Consider the following 20,636-nt stretch of genomic DNA (forward strand, 5'->3'; position numbering starts at 1 on the left):
CCATTTGAACGCTTGTATTATTTCGTTAGTCCAAAAGGCAATGCTACCTTATAACTCCTAGTCAACATCGTTTTTATGTAGCCCCTTTGTTGACCCGGAAGTTGATTCTTATTGTAGTGACGCAACTTGGGTAAACAATCCGGTTGCCAACATGGCTGACACAGGTGCTCCGTTTGACAGATGATTCTAGCAGAAATGAAGACTTAATATACCTCTGGGTCTTTTAAATTATTGCTTAAACAAACTACGTACTTAATCATTATCCAAAGAAAAGAAAGAGTATCTTTATGAGTCAATGTTTTATAAATGTTTGCTGAATTTACATAGCAACTGATCAGAAGCAGGTGTTTATTTCTCATTGTCAACAATAATCTGTCGTCTGTTGCCAGAGACACTCAGATGATCGACAACCGTCATTGTTCGTGTTTCGTGTGAACTTTCTATAAACATCATCTTACTGATGGGGAACGCTTGTTCTTGTATCAGAGGCCGAGGAGCGCCCAAAAAGTAAGTTTAGCTGTATAAAATGTAGTTCTAAGAACAGAATATAATTACCTTCACATGAAGACCCAATTTATTTTTTAGCAGATTGTGTTGTAGATAAATATCAAGTACGGTAACTGTTTATCTTCCAGGTATGAATTGAAATACATGATATCCATTTCATTAAAAAACAACTATGTAATTCTGTAGATCATTCTGAATTGAATCATAATCAAGCATTTTAAAACCAACAGAGTTTAAATAATTTGTTATTACACAGGATTCTAAAATTCTGTCATTTATTATCAATAATATTGACAGAATATAAAGCGATTGTTGTCATTCTATCCTCTGATGAATTATAAATATTCATTCTTATACATGTACATTGAAACATGACTGAGATTGGAAACCCTTTCAACTATAGTCTATATAAATATTAGCCCGAGTTTCCTCTGGCCCTGACACCAGACTTAGACATTTTAACAGATAGATGTCAGGTGTGAGCCTACCAGACATCTATCTGTCATCATATAGGGCAAACTATTCCATGAAGCTGAAGACAACCAGGCTAGGGGCACTCCAGGAAACTATTTAAAAGACCATTCAGACTGAACAAATATGGTAATTTCGACAGCAACAGATCTAGAGTGATAAATCTATGGAACTCTCTAAAAGCTCAACACCTTCAAGTCACGGCTCAACAGCCACTGGAAACATCATCCGACAAAATTTAGGCCATCCTTTTACTAGTTACATATATATGTAAGTACAATCAGTCAAAAGTGAACAATGTAACAAATTGACTGCTTGGCACTGACCATGCTGTTAAAAATCATGTTTTTAACCATCAAATTATAAAGGAGAGGAACTAACAGTGGGAGTTGATTACTCCAACGCTATACCTTATAAATGTAAATATCTACCAACCGGTAGTTAAATTAGTATGTGTGTGTACAGCATTCATCAGAAGAAAATATTGAATTCTATACATCACCACAAGCTATTAGCTATAGCTAGCTTACAACCATGCCATCTGAGCGAAACTGAGTGAAATCATGTCTAAGTCTGGTATCAGGGCCAGAGGAAACTCTGGGTATATGCATATGTAAAGTTCTCTATTTTCTAGTAAAGTTCATGATATTTTTTAGAATATTATAATTAGGCCAAAAAATTACTCTGTTTCTAGGTCCTGCAGACCCATCAGTCCTGTACATTAAAGATTAACTAAACATACATATTTTGTATCCAATGCCATTATTAAGAGCTGGTATATCACAATAATTGCATGGTCTGGTTCCAGTGGGATTTGATGATTATACATAGTAATTATAAATATATAAGACATTATGTTTACATAAGTAAGCAATTGAAGCCATACTTTTCCTAAAGAAGTTATAAAAAACATGGATATCACAGAATTAACTAGAAAATTGATGTAAAACACACATATGCCCTTATTTTGGTTAGAGTTTAATTGAAAGAATAACCAAGCAAAAATGGCCAAAGTCTAACCCAATCAGTAAAGCAGAAAATATAGGTCACAGTGACCTACATTTGATAACTGGAATATATAGCACTCCTCAAGATCTATCTACATGAAGTTTAAAAACTGTTGGACTTCTAGTATAAAGAAAAATGAAGCATAATTTCATAGCAGTCAACCCTCCCTAAAAACCCTCCCTCATTTTTACTACAATTTATATATAAATTTACCAGTCCCTCGAATCTCAAACTCACACAAACTCAAATTTATATATTGTGGTCAAATGATCTATTTATTCTATTTACTACAGGGTGTGTGTAATGATCATAGCAGGTGTGTCAGAATCAAATGAACGCTTTTTGGAGTTATTTAAAAAAGGGAGAGATGAAAAGTGTAAAACAGTTTCTGTCACATTTCATGCACTTTTTCTCTCATTGGAAATGTTGAAATGAGGAGGTTTCAGAGTTTGACACCTGTACAATACAGACAGAAATTAAAGACAAACACTGAATGCCCTCCTCTACAATGTGTTATTTTAATTGGAGAGTATTTTATGTTGTAGGAAAATAGCAATAGCCATATTAGGAATTGATGGTGCAGGAAAAACTACTGTGACCAAGGCTCTGGTTGGAGGTATGTATAAAACTATATACATGTATTTTGTCTGCTGACTTTCCAGTTTCACTATACAGCTCTACGTAACATGATATTAAATCTTCATTTATAGTTTAAAGTTCTGATATAGACAGGATAGAAGATATGCCACCTTAATTACAATAAACAAACCTATTTCAAGATCGTACTAATGCCTTTATACATCTCCCATAAAATCCACAATGTATCAGCTAACCCTTTTATTTCACCAAATTTTGTCTGGACAAATAATGGAATTGTGGCAGTATAACAAGGTTGAACTTCAGGTGCAATGTTTATCCGCCTTTCCACATAATTTCCTTAAAATTCTGAAACAAAATAATTCATTCTATCAAATTGAAATTAATAAATTTTCAAAAATTTATTGAATCAGATAGAAATAAATGTTTGACTTAAGCGCAAGTAAATAAAATACTGTGTATACGCTAGTAAAATTGAAATTAAGAAAAGCAATGAGTTCACAAAAATATGCATTACATTTTCAGATACACTAGAGGTAGCACCAACAGTTGGCTTCAATACAGAGTCGTTAAATGTGAACAACTTTGATTTGACAATATTTGATATTGGAGGAGGTAAAAATGTACGCAGCATCTGGACACACTACTTCCATGAAATCTATGGCGTTATCTATGTGGTGGACTCCAGCTCTAAGGACAGGATTCCAGAGATCCAGGAAAATCTCAAAGCCCTACTGGAGCATCCACAGGTGGCAGGCAAGCCAGTCCTGTTGTAAGTACGGGTGAAAGGTTTTGTGTAGGAAGCAGGGCTGGGTTGGTGATAAATTAATCAATTGATCCTGATAACTACATCCCAAACATGGATTGGAAAACATATTTTTATAACCAACCAACCAACCAACCCAAAAAAATGATACTACACCCTGTCATGATTCATTCATTTTCACAGCTCTACCAACTTCATTATTTCACAACAGAGTTTCATTAGAGATTACACCAAGGTCAAGTATAAGAATACCTCGGATAAGTTCATATCCCAAGGTCAGCCATTTCTGTTTTGTTAAAAAATTCATTTTCACTTCATGTCTTACAGATGTTTTCTAGTTGACATTATGGTATGTAACACAGTTCTGTTCAAAGGTATTCCATGATGCACAGTAGCTGTGAATCTTGGGGATAGGTTTTAACTGAACTGTGTTGCATACTATCGATAATATTAAAAAGATGCATTTAATCCTTGTTTTTATTTTGAATAAAAAAAAAAAAGTCTATTTTTCTTGGCAGTTTCCTTTGGTTCATGATATATTTTAGATAAGCTTTAGTGCAATAACAGAACAGCCAGTTTTATAGAAATAAGGATGTGTTAATATTTCTCTGGTACCATAAATTCCTGTCAGACATTTTTGTCAAAGTTTGAAATTAGCTTTACAGCTTGATTGGACCCCAACTTCTTTAACCATATACAAAATGTATGACGAAACAGATTTTAATTGGTTATTTCAAGACTCAACAACAGAAATTTAAATGTTTGAATAAAGAGATCTAATGTTATTGTGAATTCATAATTAGAAGACAGTATCATTGTGATATCACAATAGAATGGATACAGAAAGTGCTATATTGACCCCATATCCATTGGCCTTGGAGTAGAGGTACTACAGGTTCACTGCCCTGGTCTCTGTGTTGTATTGGTGTACTCATTGTACCCTAACTTATTTTGCATAATGTGCAAAAACGGATGTGTATATATCGTAATCTGAACTTTTCTCAATACTTATGGATATAGGTAAACCTCATACATATATAGAACCCTAATCTCACAATCCTTTAGACCCTTTGATTGACAGTGCATTTCACATATAGATTTGTCTTTTTTTATAACTAACTTTTACATGTAATTCTATTCTTTTTCTTGAAAGAATGAACAACCTTTTGAGAGGGTTCACTGTATATACTAAATTAAAAACTGAATATAAAATATGTGTACTGGATAACATCACCAGGTAATGATATTTCTTTCATCGCCATGCTGTCTTCACTTGACAGGTTAGCCAACAAATGTGATCTGAAAGATGCTATGGAGGCTGTAGATGTCTGTGAGAGGATACACCTAGAGGAACTAGCCAACCTCCACAAGTGTCCCTCTAGAATCGTAAGTGTAACGTAGTGTCAGTTCAAACCAGCTGAGGGGCCGCAGTGGCCAAGTGGTTAAGGCGTCGGACATTCTGCTACCACAAGCCCTCCACCACTGGGTCGCAGGTTCGAGCCCTATGTGGGGCAGTCGCTAGGTACTGGCCATAGGTTGGTTGTTTTTCTCCGGGTCCTCCAGCTTTACTCAACCACCAAAACCTGGCACCTCCTTAATGACTATAGCCAAACAAACAAACAAGAACAAATACAATCAAACCAGCTGTATATAAATAGATCCCCAGGTAGGAAACCTATCTATAAAGGTTATAATAGAGTTATACTGATTAAAAAATAAACACATACATTTTAGTGCACTCAAATTTTAGCATAGTATCAATTTTAACAGGTAAGTGCATTGATGAATTTGTGCACGAACAGTATATGTAATAGGAAACAATATAAAGAAATTTCAATTCAGAGCAATCATAAATTTTGTGTAATATTTCAAGTACCTATGAAAAGGGCTAAAATAAGATTACTTTTAACATGTGTGTATTACATTCTGTCTATAAGGGTCAGATATTTGTCATTTAAAAAAAGAAGTAATACAAAATAAAAATCTATTTATAAATGTCTTAACATTGACAACTACCTACCTGGTATCTGTGAAGATACCAATCATGTCTTCATAAGTAAACTGTATACCTTAAGGTCCTCTCCATAACAAATGCTTGTCTATAAATGTCATCTCTTTAAATGATTAACTTTCAGGGACTTACAATTCCACTAGCCCCACACCTGGGACTAGAACATTTGATGTCGGGTCTAGTGAAAATTTGAATTTTTCATTAAGAAAATAATAGGTAGACTAGTAGAAATTTTCAAAATTTGTCGACCGACTAGTTATGTTAATGGGAAATTGTACATCACTGATTTACCTCATTTCTATTGATATAAAGGAATCCATAAGTGGCTAGTTAACATATTGCTTTATGTTGAACATGAATGTCCCCAAAAGAGACATAAATCATCATATTCTCTGTGACAGGAGGCTACCTCTGCTGTAAAGGGAACAGGTAAAAAAATTGACCCCAAACTGAAGGAGGGGTTGAAGTGGTTATGTGGAATGGTTGAACACAATTGGGACCTGTATTCTGAGAGAGTGAAGCATGACATGGAGGAGCAGCGAGTGCGGGACGAGGAGGAGAAGCGTGTCCGCCGCGAACGTGTCCGCAAAATAAAGGAGGAGAGGTAGAAAACTGAACATTTATCTTTCAGCTGAAATTGGACCTTGTAATTTGTTCATACAAAATTAGGATTCATAAAATTATAAAATGGCATACCTAGGCTTTTCCACATAAATAACTGGCTAATTCTGTCTGCAAAGGGGAGAGTAGGAATAAAGTCTGTCATATTACATATATCCAAATTGTAAACAGGCATTTCATAGTCTTAAGCCTATGCTTTCAGTGTATGGGAAAGAGTCAAAACCAGAGTATAAACTCGACACTTGGCCTAAGAGCCAAAATTCAATATATATACCTACTTCTTGAGATCAAAAGGGTAATTAATATATCTATTGATATATATTATAGCTGTATATTTGCTTTTGATGTGCCTTCTACAAGTACAATACATATGTATTAGCATATATTGAAAAGCCTTGAAAATGTTGTAGATGCTGAAATAAACAACATTTCACATATATATATATATATATCTTTTGATTCTGTTATAACTCAGGTGACAGACTTTAGTTAAAGTTTCAAATTACACAAAATTACTCCTGTGTTTATCTGCTTCCTTTACTCTGCTTTCAGAGAGAAAGAAGAGAAGGCAGAAAGAGAAAGACTTGGCATAGAGGAGCCAGATGACGATGATGACGAAGAAGATGCAGGGAATCCGTTCAAACCTGTCAGCATTCAAGAACTGGAAAGAAAGGTGAGTACATTAGTGGATATTGCGATCACTTTGTAATAAATATGGTGGCATGTCTGGTGCGTGTATCCATGTTAGCCTATTAACAGCGTTCCGTAGATATCAATAACCCGTCGTCTGTTGATGGTGGAGATCCTACAAGTACTGCTCTGGTCAAAGATATGTAAAAGACGATACTACATTATTGGAAAAGTTGGAATAGAACACACAAATAGATTCAAATAAGTCATTGGAAATGTAAAACGATTATAAAAGTATCAAAAATCCTTGATTTTATTAATTGTAGATGTAGAAAATGTTGACTTTAATATTGAAATGGATACATGTTTGAATTTATTTAACATTAATTAATATTTGTTTCTTTTAAATTTTAGCAATGCTTTAAATCCTAATTGGTCACCTTTTAGTTAATAGTCATATAATTACTTCAGGGGGAAAAAACTGATTTAATACAAAATGTTGTTCTTAGAAAATAATCCTAGATTTATGTTTACTCACATCTCAGACACAACTCTTGCACAGTTAGATTCTAGAATTTTGTTTTATTGATTCATGACTGATTTTATTGTTTCAGTTCATGCCAAAAAAATGAAATGTTAAAAGAAATCGGTGAATGTTTATAATTAATACGATGATTTACCATTTTTTCAGCAGAGGATATAAGATGGTAAATTACTGTGTGGGAGTTGTACAATATAATCTTACAGCACATGTAACTGTAGTAACAGACAATCCAGGCCTTACATTCTTATAATCTACATTAGTGTCATTTCGCTTGGCTTTTTTTTTTTTTTTTTTTTTTTTTAAATAACTATTAAAAAATAAAGAAAATTATTTCATTTCTCAGATTTTCAACCATTTGGTTTCTCAGCATCAACATTTAGGAAGAAAAGAAATATTGATTAATGTTAAAAATTTTCTTCAATATTTTTAATATCATAATCAAAGGACAATTAATTTAATCAAATTTCTTTGGCGCAACTTTTTCTAAAATGTTTTAATACTGTCTTTTAGGGTTATCATTGTTAAATTAAGTGAATGAAACGATTATTTGAAAATGTTTGGCAAATTGCATGTTAATACATTTATAAGATAATGATATTTTGTTGAAAAGCCTGGCTTGAGTAATTTTGAAATTTAAAACTTCTTACTTAATAAGAAAATCTACAGTATGTGCCAGGGTTGTGATCTGTTCCGGCAGAACACAGACCACACTGCAGATTTTCTACCACAAGTTTGCCATATTTGTTGATAACACTGCTGATCTGTGTTGAAGTTTCCACACATTGTTATTAACCTAAATCCTTCCTGTGTTTGATTTCATTGGTTTGCTGCAGATTTTTATGCGATTTGTACTACTAGCCTTTTCATAATGTTACTATTTTTAGGTGAGGGGGATGGGGGAATTATAGACTAGCAACCAAATTGATTTAACATTCTTATACAACAAAATAGTTGAAAATGCTTACATTACCTCTTTTTTTGTGTATTTTTTGGTTTGCAGTTATCTCCCTTTAGTGCATTGGAAAATGTTGATAATGGTAATACATGTGGCACTAAAAAACTAGCGTTAAAATCATCGAAAAATCTTAAAATTAACTTGGCCAGTGATTTGTTTTGGTAGTGGACATCTTAATGATATAAAGGGTCTGTCAATGAACTCTGAATCCAGCATGAAATGAAGTATATAGATGTCTATTTGCTACCCCAAAAACAGAAACTTAAACATTATGGAGAGGAGATTAGTTCACATGAAGGTTTCACTTTAATTGATAGGATTGTTAATGATTTGTTATATATGTCTCTGGATTATGTAATACATGTCTGTGGATTATGTTATACATGGCTGTGGATTATGTTCTACATGTCTGTGGATTATGTTATACATGTCTGTGGATTATGTTATACATGTCTGTGGATTATGTTCTACATATCTGTGGATTATGTTATACATGTCTGGATAATGTTCTAAATGTCTGTGGATTATGTAATACATGTCTGTGGATTATGTTATCCATGTCTGTGGATTATGTTACACATGTCTGTGGATTATGTTATACATGTCTGTGGATTATGTTATCCATGTCTGTGGATTATATTATACATGTCTGTGGATTATGTTATACATGTCTGTGGATTATGTTATACACGTCTGTGGATAATGTTATACATGTCTGTGGATCATGTTCTACATGTCTGTGGATTATGTTATACATGTCTGTGGATTATGTTATACATGTCTATGGATTATGTTATACATATCTGTGGATTAATGGATTTAATTCATAAATTCACTGTTCATCATTTAAAGTATATGTTTTGTATTCAATCTGAACATTTTCAGAAAAAAATGTTGAGAAAAACATTTTCTTTTATTGAGATTATTAACATATTTGCATTATTTAGCACCCATGTTCTTAAAGTACTGAGCACTGTGTACTTTTGCTGATCTTAATACAAGTGTATATCAAAGGCACTTGTTCGGGGTTAAAAGAAAGTTTGTCAAAAAGCTAACATACAGTGTATAAGATCAGCCAGGCCAGCAGAAGAGGGGAAGAAAAGAGTTGATATTCAAATCTTTGTCAACACTTGTTTCAAAATCTGATTTGAGTAACAGTAGGCACATGCAAATAATTGTTATTATAGTGTCCCACTTACTTACATGGGATGCTTACTACGTCCAATAGTTTTTTTTAAACTCTTGAGAAAACTGTTCTTATCAATGTTACAGGGTTGGACATTTACATTACAAAGATTGATGAATGAAGATCTACTAAGTGTGATAAAATTTCAAACAGCAGTATTGGTTGCCGTATTATAAAAAAAATCAGTTCAAAAGATAATAAAGCTGTTGGCATCGAGTTAAATGAAAAATTAAAATAATATGAACAATATTGTGTAATTTGTTTATAGCTCACCTGCCCAAAGTGCAAGTAAGCTTATGCCATGGCGCAGCGTCAATTGCCTGTCAGTCCTACCGTCAACTTTTCTTTTAAAACACTACTAGTCCAGATCAGCTGAAGAAATTTTGCCTAAATTTGGTCTGGGCAACCTTGCATACTCTTTTGCCTGGCATGATGAGACAAATACATCCATGCTTCTTGGATTGCTCTGTGGTCTGTTCTCACTCCTGGGGACTTAGTCTCTGGGTCAGTCTCTAGGTCAAAATATGGAAACAGTTGAGATTCCCAACCAATAACCAAATGTATGATATTAGGGCATGAAAAACCAACACAGTCATGCTATCAGGATGAGCCCATAAACCAGTGGCCTGGCCCTGCACCTTGAGACTTATTTGCGATATTGCTCTAAATAAGAAAATCGTTTCATGATTGCATTAAATATCCAAGTGAGTGCGATACAGGCCCTCTGAATTTCTTGTTATAAAATGGTATACAGACAGCTGTACTCAAAATTCTCACTTGTCAGTGCCAATAGAATTTATAGTGGGGGAAAAATAACGTATTTGTCTTCATGTATCAATATTTTGTGTCTCGTCATTCATGATATTGCCTAACAAACCTATAACATATCAGTATATTGATAAAAGATGACAGTTCAGCCTCTGTAGATTTTCATCACCACCACACAGAGGTGATAGATTGTATAAAAACACTTTGCTTTGTGTGGATGTTTGCTAAGCTTTCCCATATCATCTTATCTCTCTATCGTGATGATTTTCTCTTAATTTACAATAATTTCTATATTTCACAGCAACAGATTGAGAAAATGAAGAGGCGTAAACTTGAATTAGCGGACCCACTGAAGTCATTTGAAGAAGGTGATAAAGTAAGACGATTAAAGAAGAGTAAATCCAAAGAAAAGGAAGATGAATCTGAAGTTGATTCTGATGATCTAACTGTCAACCGATCTAATCGTTCTCCACGACACTTTGGCTTGTCAAACGGGGATGCTGTTCCACGGAATGTTGACAGATATAATGATAAACAGAATCGGTTGAAACAAACTCGTTTAGATTCGCATATGGATCAAGACGAGGACAGTGATATAGACATTCATCCACGAGGCCGCAAACTTACGCCAAGATTACCTCCCCTTCAACGTCCACTTGGTACAAAATGCATGGATGAGACAACAGGAACTACTAAGAAAAAGAAATCTAAAAAGAAAAAACTCAGAGCTGTAGAGGAAATAGAGGATGAAACTGAGGATCCTTATAAAAAGTCAGTTGGCTCTTTGTCAAAAATAAATTTTTCATCAAGAGGAAATAATTTTAGGAAGGAAGAAAATGATGAAGAGGAGAGTGAGGATAGTGGTAGTTTACGGGCTATGAGAGGATATGGAAGCAGGCAGATTGTGGCAGGCTACGATAACGTATCGTTTTCAAACAACACGCGACGCGAAAATCAGGAAGATTCTTTATACCGCAACAAAATTAATTCCAGAATTGGAAATCTTGATGACTCACTTTACAATAATGGTGCAGATTCCAGGTTTGGAAATCGTGATAACCTCTACGGCAACAATAAACAGAATACGCGACTGAAAAATCTTAATGGACTCGGCTCTAGATTTGGAAATCATGAAGATTCTAGTTATAAAAATTCTTCACTGAAATCCAGATTTGATGTGCAAGATCCTCTCTACAACAACAGTAATATATACAACCATCAAAATGGTGACCAGGGGACAGAAGATTCAGATGTTTCAGTATCACAGAAGAAGAAAGAAGGGAAAAAGAAGAAGGGAAACAACAAGGCTTCACAGGAATTTAGCAGGACTGTAGTTGACCCAGATGAGATCAATGATGATGATGAAAGGTCGTCGAGGAGACGAGCAGGTTACCATCTAGCTAGCCTAGATGGGGAAGGTATGTAGGATCTGAAGGGATAGGAATAAAACTGAGGTAGGTGTGACTAAATAAAAAAGGGGGTGACTAAGGATAAGAGCATATTTCAGGATAGATAAACTAAATCATTTTACACTGTCGTCGTGTCTAATAGGGGTCATTGGAAGCATGTTTAGACCTTTTTTGTTAGATTTTGCACCACAGTTTTTCCCCACTGAAAAAATTGAAAAGTTAGCAAGATTAAAATCTCAAACAATAAATTCAGTTCGTAAAAAATGTTCATCTCCAGTGTAGAATTTCATGTGACCACCTCAGTACTTTGTTTGGGCGAGAACTAATTAATCACATAAGTTTTAAAGTCAATGTTCAGATACCATGTACAAATATGTAGCAAATTCAGTTTAAATGTTAAATTTGTAGACGATTGTAGCAAATTCTGCTTAAATATATAATTTGTAGGCAGCTTAAATTTAAATATGTTATATGATGTGTTGTCCTTACAGATGCTGAAAATGACACACCTGTTCGTCGTCTGAAAAAGAAGCAGCCTTACACTGTCAAAAAGAATAAGACATTCCCGTCTGACAATTCTGATGAAGATGTCCCAGACACGAGGCGACGTGATTTATCCTGGACCATGTCTCCGAAGAAAACAAAACCTGATGAGGGACACAGTTGTGAGTAAAAATAAATATTTATGTGATTTGAACAGATTGTGATTTATTGAAAACTGATAGATGGTATTTCACCTTTATAAAATCTATCGGCAAAAGTCCTCTTTACATACTGGATGGTTGCTTTTTAAGTGTTTTCCTGATTAGGTTGATACCAGTAGTCAGTGTCGGACAGTGAGTTACGATTGATTTATGTATCGAGAATTTTGAAGGTAACTTTTTAAGTGAAAAAAACCCACTAGCTTGGCTTCCTAGGCCATGATAATAATACCAGTGATTCCTGTTAATAAAAGGTAGGGATAGCATTTTATTTCATTATTCTTACTCTTACGTAAGATAAATTGCAAGCTGAAGTATGTTTGCATTGTTGCACTCATAAACTTAACAGTTCTGCTATTTCTTATATAAAAAAAGAAAGATCACTCCATTTAAATTCATTTTGCTCTCTCTGCTAAATAAGGATTTTGTCAGATTACAGGAAACAATCTCATCGCTTTAGCCTTATCAATGTTTAAAAAGGAAAGTAGAGTTTTAGGACATACAAGATAGGCTGTGTTAGAGATGTAGGTTCATCATAGCATCAGAAATACAACCATAACATGTCATCTTTTAGCTCACCTGCCCAAAGGGCAAGCAAGCTTATGCCATGGTGCAGCATCCGTCGTCCGTCCGTCCGTCCGTCAACTTTTCCTTTAAAACCTTACTAGTCCCGAATGGCTTAGTGGATTTTAACTAAATTTTAAACTGTAGGTGTGGCCCCCCTGGGGGCAGAGGGGCAGGTCCCAATAGGGGAAATAGAGGTAAAACCTTTAAAATCCTTCTTCTACCATAGAGATTAAGGATATTATACTAATTTAGTGTCCTTTGGCCAAGGGGACTCAAATTTGTATAAATGGTGGTTGTGCCCCCACCCCTGAGGGATTGAGCCCAATAGGGGTAATGTAGCAAATTCTTTTAAATTCTTCTTATTTTGTAGGAATGACAGGGTTTTATCCTTATTTGGTCTGAAGCAACCTTGCCTGAAGGGGACTTAATTTTGTATAAACGGTTGGTCTGATTCCCCTTGCGACAGAGGGGGAGGGCCCAATAGGGGAAACAGCAAATTTTTCAATTACATTCTTCTGCAGAAATAACACGATTATGTTCAAATTTGTTATGAACGATGGGCCTGATCCCTCTGGGGGCAGAGAGGCAGGGCCCAATAGGGATATAGAGGAATAGCTTTAATATCCTTCTTCTTTCGTTGGGATGAAGGTATTTTGAGCAAATTTAAACAATAGCATCCTATGGGGAAGGGAAATTAATTTTGTATAAATGGTTGGTCTGACCCCCCCTGGGGGCAGAGGGGCGGAACCCAATAGGAGAAACATAGCAAATTCTTCAAAATCCTTTTTCTGTAGGAATGACAGGATTTTGTCCTATTGCATGTATATAAACCCGGACTAGCCATGTGATACATGTACACTACCAGCAACATCTAGCTATTCCAACTTTAATTTTGCTTACATTTCCAGGTGAGCGCTACAGGCCCTCTGGGCCTCTTATTATGTTGATTATAAAAATGGGAGATTGTTGAACTCTTTCCACTCTTTAACAAGACAGCAAATATATTTACATGGTCAGGTAATTATAATGTATATTACATGTAACCATTGCTGTGGCAATACTCACTGTTAACTCACCGTTGTCGACGTAATACCATTAGTCTATGACTACTATTGATGCATCTACTGGTGTAATTGGTACACACTCCCGGTCTGTACCTCATCTTCTGGTGTTACTGGTACACACTCCCGGTCTGTATCTCATCTACTGGTGTAACTGGTACACACTCCCGGTCTGTACCTCATCTTCTGGTGTTACTGGTACACACTCCCGGTCTGTATCTCATCTACTGGTGTAACTGGTACACACTCCCGGCCTGTACCTCATCTACTGGTGTTACTGTACACACTCCCGGTATGTACCTCATCTACTGGTGTTACTGGTACACCCTCCTGGTCTGTACCTCATCTACTGGTGTTACTGGAACACACTCCCAGTCTGTACCTCATCTACTGGTGTCACTGGTACACACTCCCGGTCTGTACCTCATCTTCTGGTGTTACTGGTACACACTCCCGGTCTGTACCTCCTCTACTGGTGTTACTGGTACACACTCCCGGTCTGTACCTCATCTACTGGTGTTACTGGTACACACTCCCAGTCTGTATACCTCCCGCTCTGTGGCATGTGGGGCTAAATTTGCCTGTGTGTTCCTTCCATACTTTGTTCAGTCTTCTTTTTAAGAGTTCGATGATGGGGCGTTTACAACTTCAGGTGTTCGATTGTTCCAAAGTTCAGTCACACGGTTTGAAAAAGCGTTTCCTCTTAGGTTTGTTCTATCACAGTTTTTGTAGAGTGTTTTGTTGTGTCCTCTAGTGTTGTGCATGTTCTGTCCAGCCGCGAAGATTGTGAATATGTCTTCATTGGCATCCACCAGACCGTTAACAAGTCTGTACAGGTTTACCATGTCCGCTCTTTCCTGTCTGTGTTCTAGTGATGAAATTCCTAATTTCCTCAAACAACATAGACCATTTGTTTTCCAAAATATTGTCACAAAGGTAAATGTTTAACAGATTATAAATATCTAAAGAAAAAAATATGGTTTATTTTTCCAGCTCCTGTCCACATTTCCAGGACAAACTGGGCACTGGCTGATGACCTGTCTGATGATAATTTGTCCGGGGGTCCAGCAGACAGCGACGAAGACATGAGTTACAGCCGCATGAGGACAATGCGACGCTCCAAACCAAACATGGACGATGATGATGACCTTGTGTACTGATTTTATGGAAAACAATATGGTCTGATGTAGAGTGTGTGTGCATTCTGATGTGGTAGAGCGGATTTTGGTCCAGAATGAAGTATAATGTGGACAGGATGTTGCAGAGAGACTTTGGGTTTAAGATGAATCTTGTGCATAATCTGGCATCATGGAAAAAATTGTTTTAGACAGACTGGGAGATGTGTATTCCATGTTTAATAGAAGGAATTGAGGTATGAAAGTACATATGTATTATTATGTACTAATGTATTGTCAGAGATTATCATCTAAGAGCTGCATACTTATCAATGTCTTGGAGAAGCTTAAAGTCTAATATATTACAGGTGTACGAGGAGATCTATGTCTGAGAAAGTACTGGATTGCTAATGTTGTAGAGTAGATTGAAGTCTGAGAGAGTATACAAGAACTAGTGTCAGAAAAGGGGATCAAATTCCCAGATACTACATATGTAGTTAGTAATGAATTTTATAGAGTCATCGTTATAGAAATTAATTCTCAAGGTATAATATCAAAAAGAATTTTGAACAGTGGAATACATAGCACACCATTGATTTCCTAAGATTGACCGTTGAGAATCATGTGCTTGTAGGCCTATTCCGTCTTTGTGTATTGCAGAGTTAACTGCTCATGTTACGTCATTTGTTTGTGAGAATAACGTCATCAATTTTTGAGAAAACGACATAATTGTCTCACACCAAACCACTGACGTAACAATCAATACCTGCTCACAAGAGAAGATAACTCTGCAATACGCAAAGACGGAATAAAGATTTCTATAAAAACGCTGTTTTTAACATGATAATCGTGGATAAAAAAAACGTGGAGAAAATAGCTGGCATGTTCTTTTTTTACACACAATTTGTCCTGCTTTGCTATTTATCACAAACCAGATCAAATAACCATCATCATGTTTCAAAAGTTTCTTTGAAATGAAAAAATAATATGAAAGAAGCTTGATATGTTATAAACATATGAAACCTTGTTATACTGCCACTAGCAATATTGGCATTATAAAGGAGGCAGTATATAGAATAAGGCATCATAAAAGAATTAGTAAAAAAAAAAAACTTTGACAAAAGAATGAATGTTTTTAAAGGACGTCTTTTTTTTTTAATGTGATCAAAACAGAATGAAAGATGTAAAGCATCATAAATAGGAATTGTAATTGTCAGTATATGTTGCTAGATTATACAAGTTAAAGCCATACTGAGGCTGACTCTGGCCCAGGACTTGACCTTAAGTGGCTTAGAGATTCAAAGTAGATAACTGAGAGAACGAAATGCTTATGGAGGTACAATAAATGGCTGCTATTACACTGTTACTTATTGCCTTAGTGCTGGGTTGAAAAGGACTCTCTTCTAGACCAACCCTTTTTTTTAACTGTTATGCATGTTTCAGAATGTGGGTACAAGACAGGTGTGCCAATAGCTTGTTGTATCTTGTTTACATGTGAAACCTGAAAAAGAAACTCTCAGTGAATGTCTACAGACAAAAGGTGCCAAACCCCACGCCAATGTAATACGGTCACCATGCATGTATATGATGTCTTACGTATGCTTGAGTTTAACATGGTGTGTAGTTTTGTGCTGTACGATCCATTATGATAGAAATCAATGTTAGTTTGCCAGCTGTGTGTATATGTTTGTACATCTGACCAGTTCAAATGATGATCAGATTTTTTACTTCTTTATTTTTTTTTCTCGTTTCAATTTCGAGGAAAACATGGGAAATGTATTTGATGGAACGGTTGTATTTATGTGAAATTTGTATGACAATCAGCTTACTGGACACCAGTTTCTGTTGTAATCACAAGGTGACGATGTAGACAATTATTTGGCGAAGACAAATATAATCCAACTATTAAAGAAGATTTCATTGGAAATATACAGCATCTGCAGTCAATTGTTTGATAATATCTAAAAAAAATAAGGAACTTAGATTAAAAAAACGATGACATCATGGGTTATTTTTGGGTACTATTATCATAAAGGATCACTGTGAACTCGGAAGAGTTGGTGATCTCAAAGTCAAGTTTGGAAACGGAAGTGTTAACATCACATAAAAGTGAATAATGGAAATAAAACTGTTATGTGGAAGTTTACAATAATATACATCAATGTTGTAGTCACCTTATGTTACATGTGTCCGATTGTCCATCTCGGTTACTCCAACACCCCTGATAAAAGTCGGGGCCTATTCCACTTCCAGACAATAAGGATTGTTAAGAGCTGTCATTTCCAATCTGAAAATATTGCTGCCAAATGTTGTTGCTGTGCTTTTTTATTTTATTTTTGTTAAAGTGCTGAAGCCACTGTAGAATGTGTACATGGTATCAATTGTTACATTACACACCCACGTTAAAAACTCCATAGCTTTTTTTTTACGTCTTTGAGATTTATTCTGTTTTGACATCGACTCCATACATATCAAGCTTAATCTTATAATTTTAAGTTATTGTTTGTAGTCATTTTTATGAACTAATATTCTGTGCAATTTTTCATTTTTATCATCATGGTTTATGAGGATTATTTGTAGTTAAAAGAAATTACACTAATTTGTGTATTCAAGTTCAAGTTTTTGTTTCTGACCCAAACATTTTGGGAGCTAGAAAATAAAGGCAAATGAATTGTTCAAGTTGTAAAACTGTTTGATTGGTAATATTGTGTTGCAGAAGGAAAACCCATTGTCCTGCCAATATGGTCATGCTGGCCAGTTTTATTTTGTGAAAACCATCTGTGATAACAGAAATACTGAAAAGGTATTTCTTACATCAGAAAATGTATTTCAATGTGTAACTCTGTTTTCACAGAAACATAACTGGTACAGAGCATCTCGAACATGTTACTTACCAGGTAATACAATTTTTGAATTGAGATATATATATAAAGTGTGTTTATATAGTAGTTTTAGACAAATGTAGAATATTGAAGATATTATTTAAACAAATTCTGAATCCAATATCAAAGACTAAATCTAAAAAAAAAGAAAATGAAATGTAAATATCTGAAACTTTGAATATGACAATTGCTTCCTTGTGTTAATGCTCAGTGTTTTTATGTTTACTGAAAACTTCGATGTTTTGTGATGTTATAATATGAACTGTTTGTTGGTTGTATAGCATTGACGTTTTGTAGTGTTATTTTGCTATTTTAAATTTGTAGAATGCAAGTTGATGATCTGTATTTTTTTTACTCAGGAATTTGAGATTGTTAGAATAGAAGATATTTTTGTCCTATGAGACTGGAGGAAGGCCATGGTGATGTTGTTTAATATGTTTTTGTATCTCATCCAATATCATATTGCCTTCAAAGATCTGACATCATCAGAAGAAAAACAATTCCACATTAAATTGAAATTCTTCAACAAGGAGTCTTTAAACAGTTTGTGGGGCTTTTTCTCAGAAAAATTACATTCAAAAATAAACAAACCGGTTTGTTTGCAAAGATGAACAGGCCTGTTATGTTGTTCATGATTATTATATTTCATTTCGTGGCAACCCCTTGTTATTTACGTAATCCTGTGACTAGATGTTCCATTATAGATGAAACAACACTGCAGAAATGATAACCAACCACCAGAATGTCTCCAATGTAATAAGAGACAAATTGTATAGACTCCAGTTTTTCACATAAGCAGTAGAATTATATTATACAAATGTATCATTATCTATCGTTCTATGGGAATTTTATTTTCAAAATTCTAATAAAGAATTTCCCTAAACTGCATTGTTTAAGAGTTGAGAGAATGTTTATCTCTTTACATGACATTTTACTGTTACCGACAGGATATTGATCCTGGTTGTACATATGTATATGACTATTGTAAGTAATTTATTGGTGTCTATTCCGTCCAGACCCTATATTTATATGCTATAATTCAGGGTATATTTTCTCCTTGTAATGTATATTTACTTAGACAGTAGAAGTGACCGGTACCCTGTTACTATGTAGCAGGATACCATCATGTTTATATATACCGTATACCGGGAAATTCTCGCTTCAGTTCAACTTTTCACCTTTTTCACCTGCCATGATATGGGCGAATTTATCATTACCACGAACATTAGTAAACAACATTATAAACATAGTTATTAGATGTGAAGGGTGATATTAACACTGGGTGGATAAGCATTATTCCGGCGAAGGGTGAAAGTTTGACTGGGTGAAACATTTTCCGGTATACAGTAAGACAATGGTATGACAGTAGTTTAGAAACACAATTATCTAAAAAATAAATAATCAAATACAGCCCAGTCTGCTCCAGAGACTACCTTATCCTCTCAGCTCCACAAAGCAGGCTACTGTGTTAACACTCTATTAAAGAGACCACCTTATCCTCTCAGCTCCACAAAGCAGGCTACTGTGTTAACACTATATTAAAGAGACCACTTTTGAGCATTGACCTTAGTGGTTTGTTCAATACAGACTTTACTGTAACAAATAATTTATTTCTTCGTATTAAAATCTTTGGAAATAATTGATTCTTTATAGTTAGGAAGTAACATTTCCATATGATTTTTTAAACTTTAATATACATGTAACATGTCTTTGTAGAAACAGCTAGCTATATAAATACATTTATAATACATTGAGAAGGGTGAAAGTCAACTGATGCAAATATTTCCAGATACATGTATACAGTATACCTCATACTCCAGGGGTTGTGCTAATTTTCGCTCTCTGCACCCCTGAAATATGTCACAAAAATTGATGGCTCGATGTGCACCACCTTGTTTCATCCTTAGACGTACATCAAAGAATCTCACGATCGCATAACAGTAAAATTGACTGGCTTAGAAGTCGGGTGTCGCTCCTCTGTACTCTTCAAAGGAGAGGTATCAGCCTAGCGATTGGTTAGTTTTTTATACCCGAGACCAATCAATTAGCTTGTCACATGCCTTTAATTTTGCTAGGACATACATATATTATATGCAAGGGGTGCAGAGAGTGAGCGTAGCCCCTGGAGTATCGGGGATGTGTCAGTAAACCTGTTCGAGAATTTTTTCCCAAACCATCCATGAAAATGGTCTTGATATGAACTGTATCCTAGTTTTAATTGAATATTATGAAATGTTGATGAGAAGTTAATTTCAAAGGTTTTTACAAACAACTGTACCAGTGCATATGTACTGATCGTTGTTAACTAGTATGAATTCCTTTGGAAAACACTTGATTTTATTATTTGATGATGGTGTTTACCGAGCCTAATTACCTACATATCGGGAGCATTCCTATGACATATGAAAATAAAACAATTATATCTTACATCTTGGAGCTTGGTTTTATTTTTCAAAAAATATTGTTTAGCCCGAAACAATTTTAAGTTTTTGCTGCACGATTCATGTACATATATGTTGCTCATAAAATGGGGTGGCATTACATTTTTTTTACTTAGTTTCTGTATGGACCTAGTTTTGGGGTCCCTCAGTCCTAAATGACTATCTTCTCTGCCCATCAAAAACATTTTAAAGGAAATTTCATAATAGTTGATTCACTTTCCATATCATTGAACCATTAATTTTACTTATAAAATCTTCTGAAAAGATGAAACTTTCTCAACACCAATACAACCAGAAGCCAATATCAACATTGTTATCAACAGTTATGGAAGTTTTAATAAATATGAAAATAATTTAATACTTCAGTATTCAATTTATATTCATTTCGTTTTACTT

General features: G+C 34.9%; 1 protein-coding gene across 2 annotated transcripts; it reads left to right on the forward strand.

Annotated features, from left to right (window-relative positions):
* The first annotated feature begins 144 nt into the window (after positions 1-144).
* On the forward strand, positions 145-19,807 carry LOC110451535 (myb-like protein X). Of its 2 annotated transcripts, none has more exons than XM_021499608.1 (10): positions 145-218; positions 390-507; positions 2,532-2,602; positions 3,109-3,355; positions 4,630-4,735; positions 5,762-5,964; positions 6,534-6,654; positions 10,366-11,482; positions 11,965-12,138; positions 14,796-19,807. In XM_021499608.1, the coding sequence occupies exons 2-10, from the start codon at positions 461-463 to the stop codon at positions 14,960-14,962; spliced, it is 2,253 nt and encodes a 750-aa protein (XP_021355283.1). In that variant the 5' UTR covers positions 145-218; positions 390-460; the 3' UTR covers positions 14,963-19,807. The 2 variants fall into 2 exon arrangements, with proteins under 2 accessions (XP_021355283.1, XP_021355284.1); XM_021499609.1 differs by having other exon boundaries at positions 147-164.
* The last annotated feature ends 829 nt before the right edge of the window (positions 19,808-20,636 follow it).

This window comes from Mizuhopecten yessoensis, unplaced genomic scaffold, assembly GCF_002113885.1.
Source record: "Mizuhopecten yessoensis strain PY_sf001 unplaced genomic scaffold, ASM211388v2 scaffold6135_1, whole genome shotgun sequence".
NCBI lineage: Eukaryota > Metazoa > Mollusca > Bivalvia > Pectinida > Pectinidae > Mizuhopecten > Mizuhopecten yessoensis.

What these genes read in the sequence shown, in the direction of transcription:
- LOC110451535 (XM_021499608.1), top strand. Translation starts at nt 461, where the DNA reads ATGGGGAACGCTTGTTCTTGTATCAGAGGCCGAGGAGCGCCCAAAAA. An exon ending in ACAAGTGTCCCTCTAGAATC is followed by an intron (nt 4,736 to 5,761) that starts GTAAGTGTAACG and finishes TCTCTGTGACAG; the next exon opens with GAGGCTACCTCTGCTGTAAA. An exon ending in AGCTAGCCTAGATGGGGAAG is followed by an intron (nt 11,483 to 11,964) that starts GTATGTAGGATC and finishes TTGTCCTTACAG; the next exon opens with ATGCTGAAAATGACACACCT.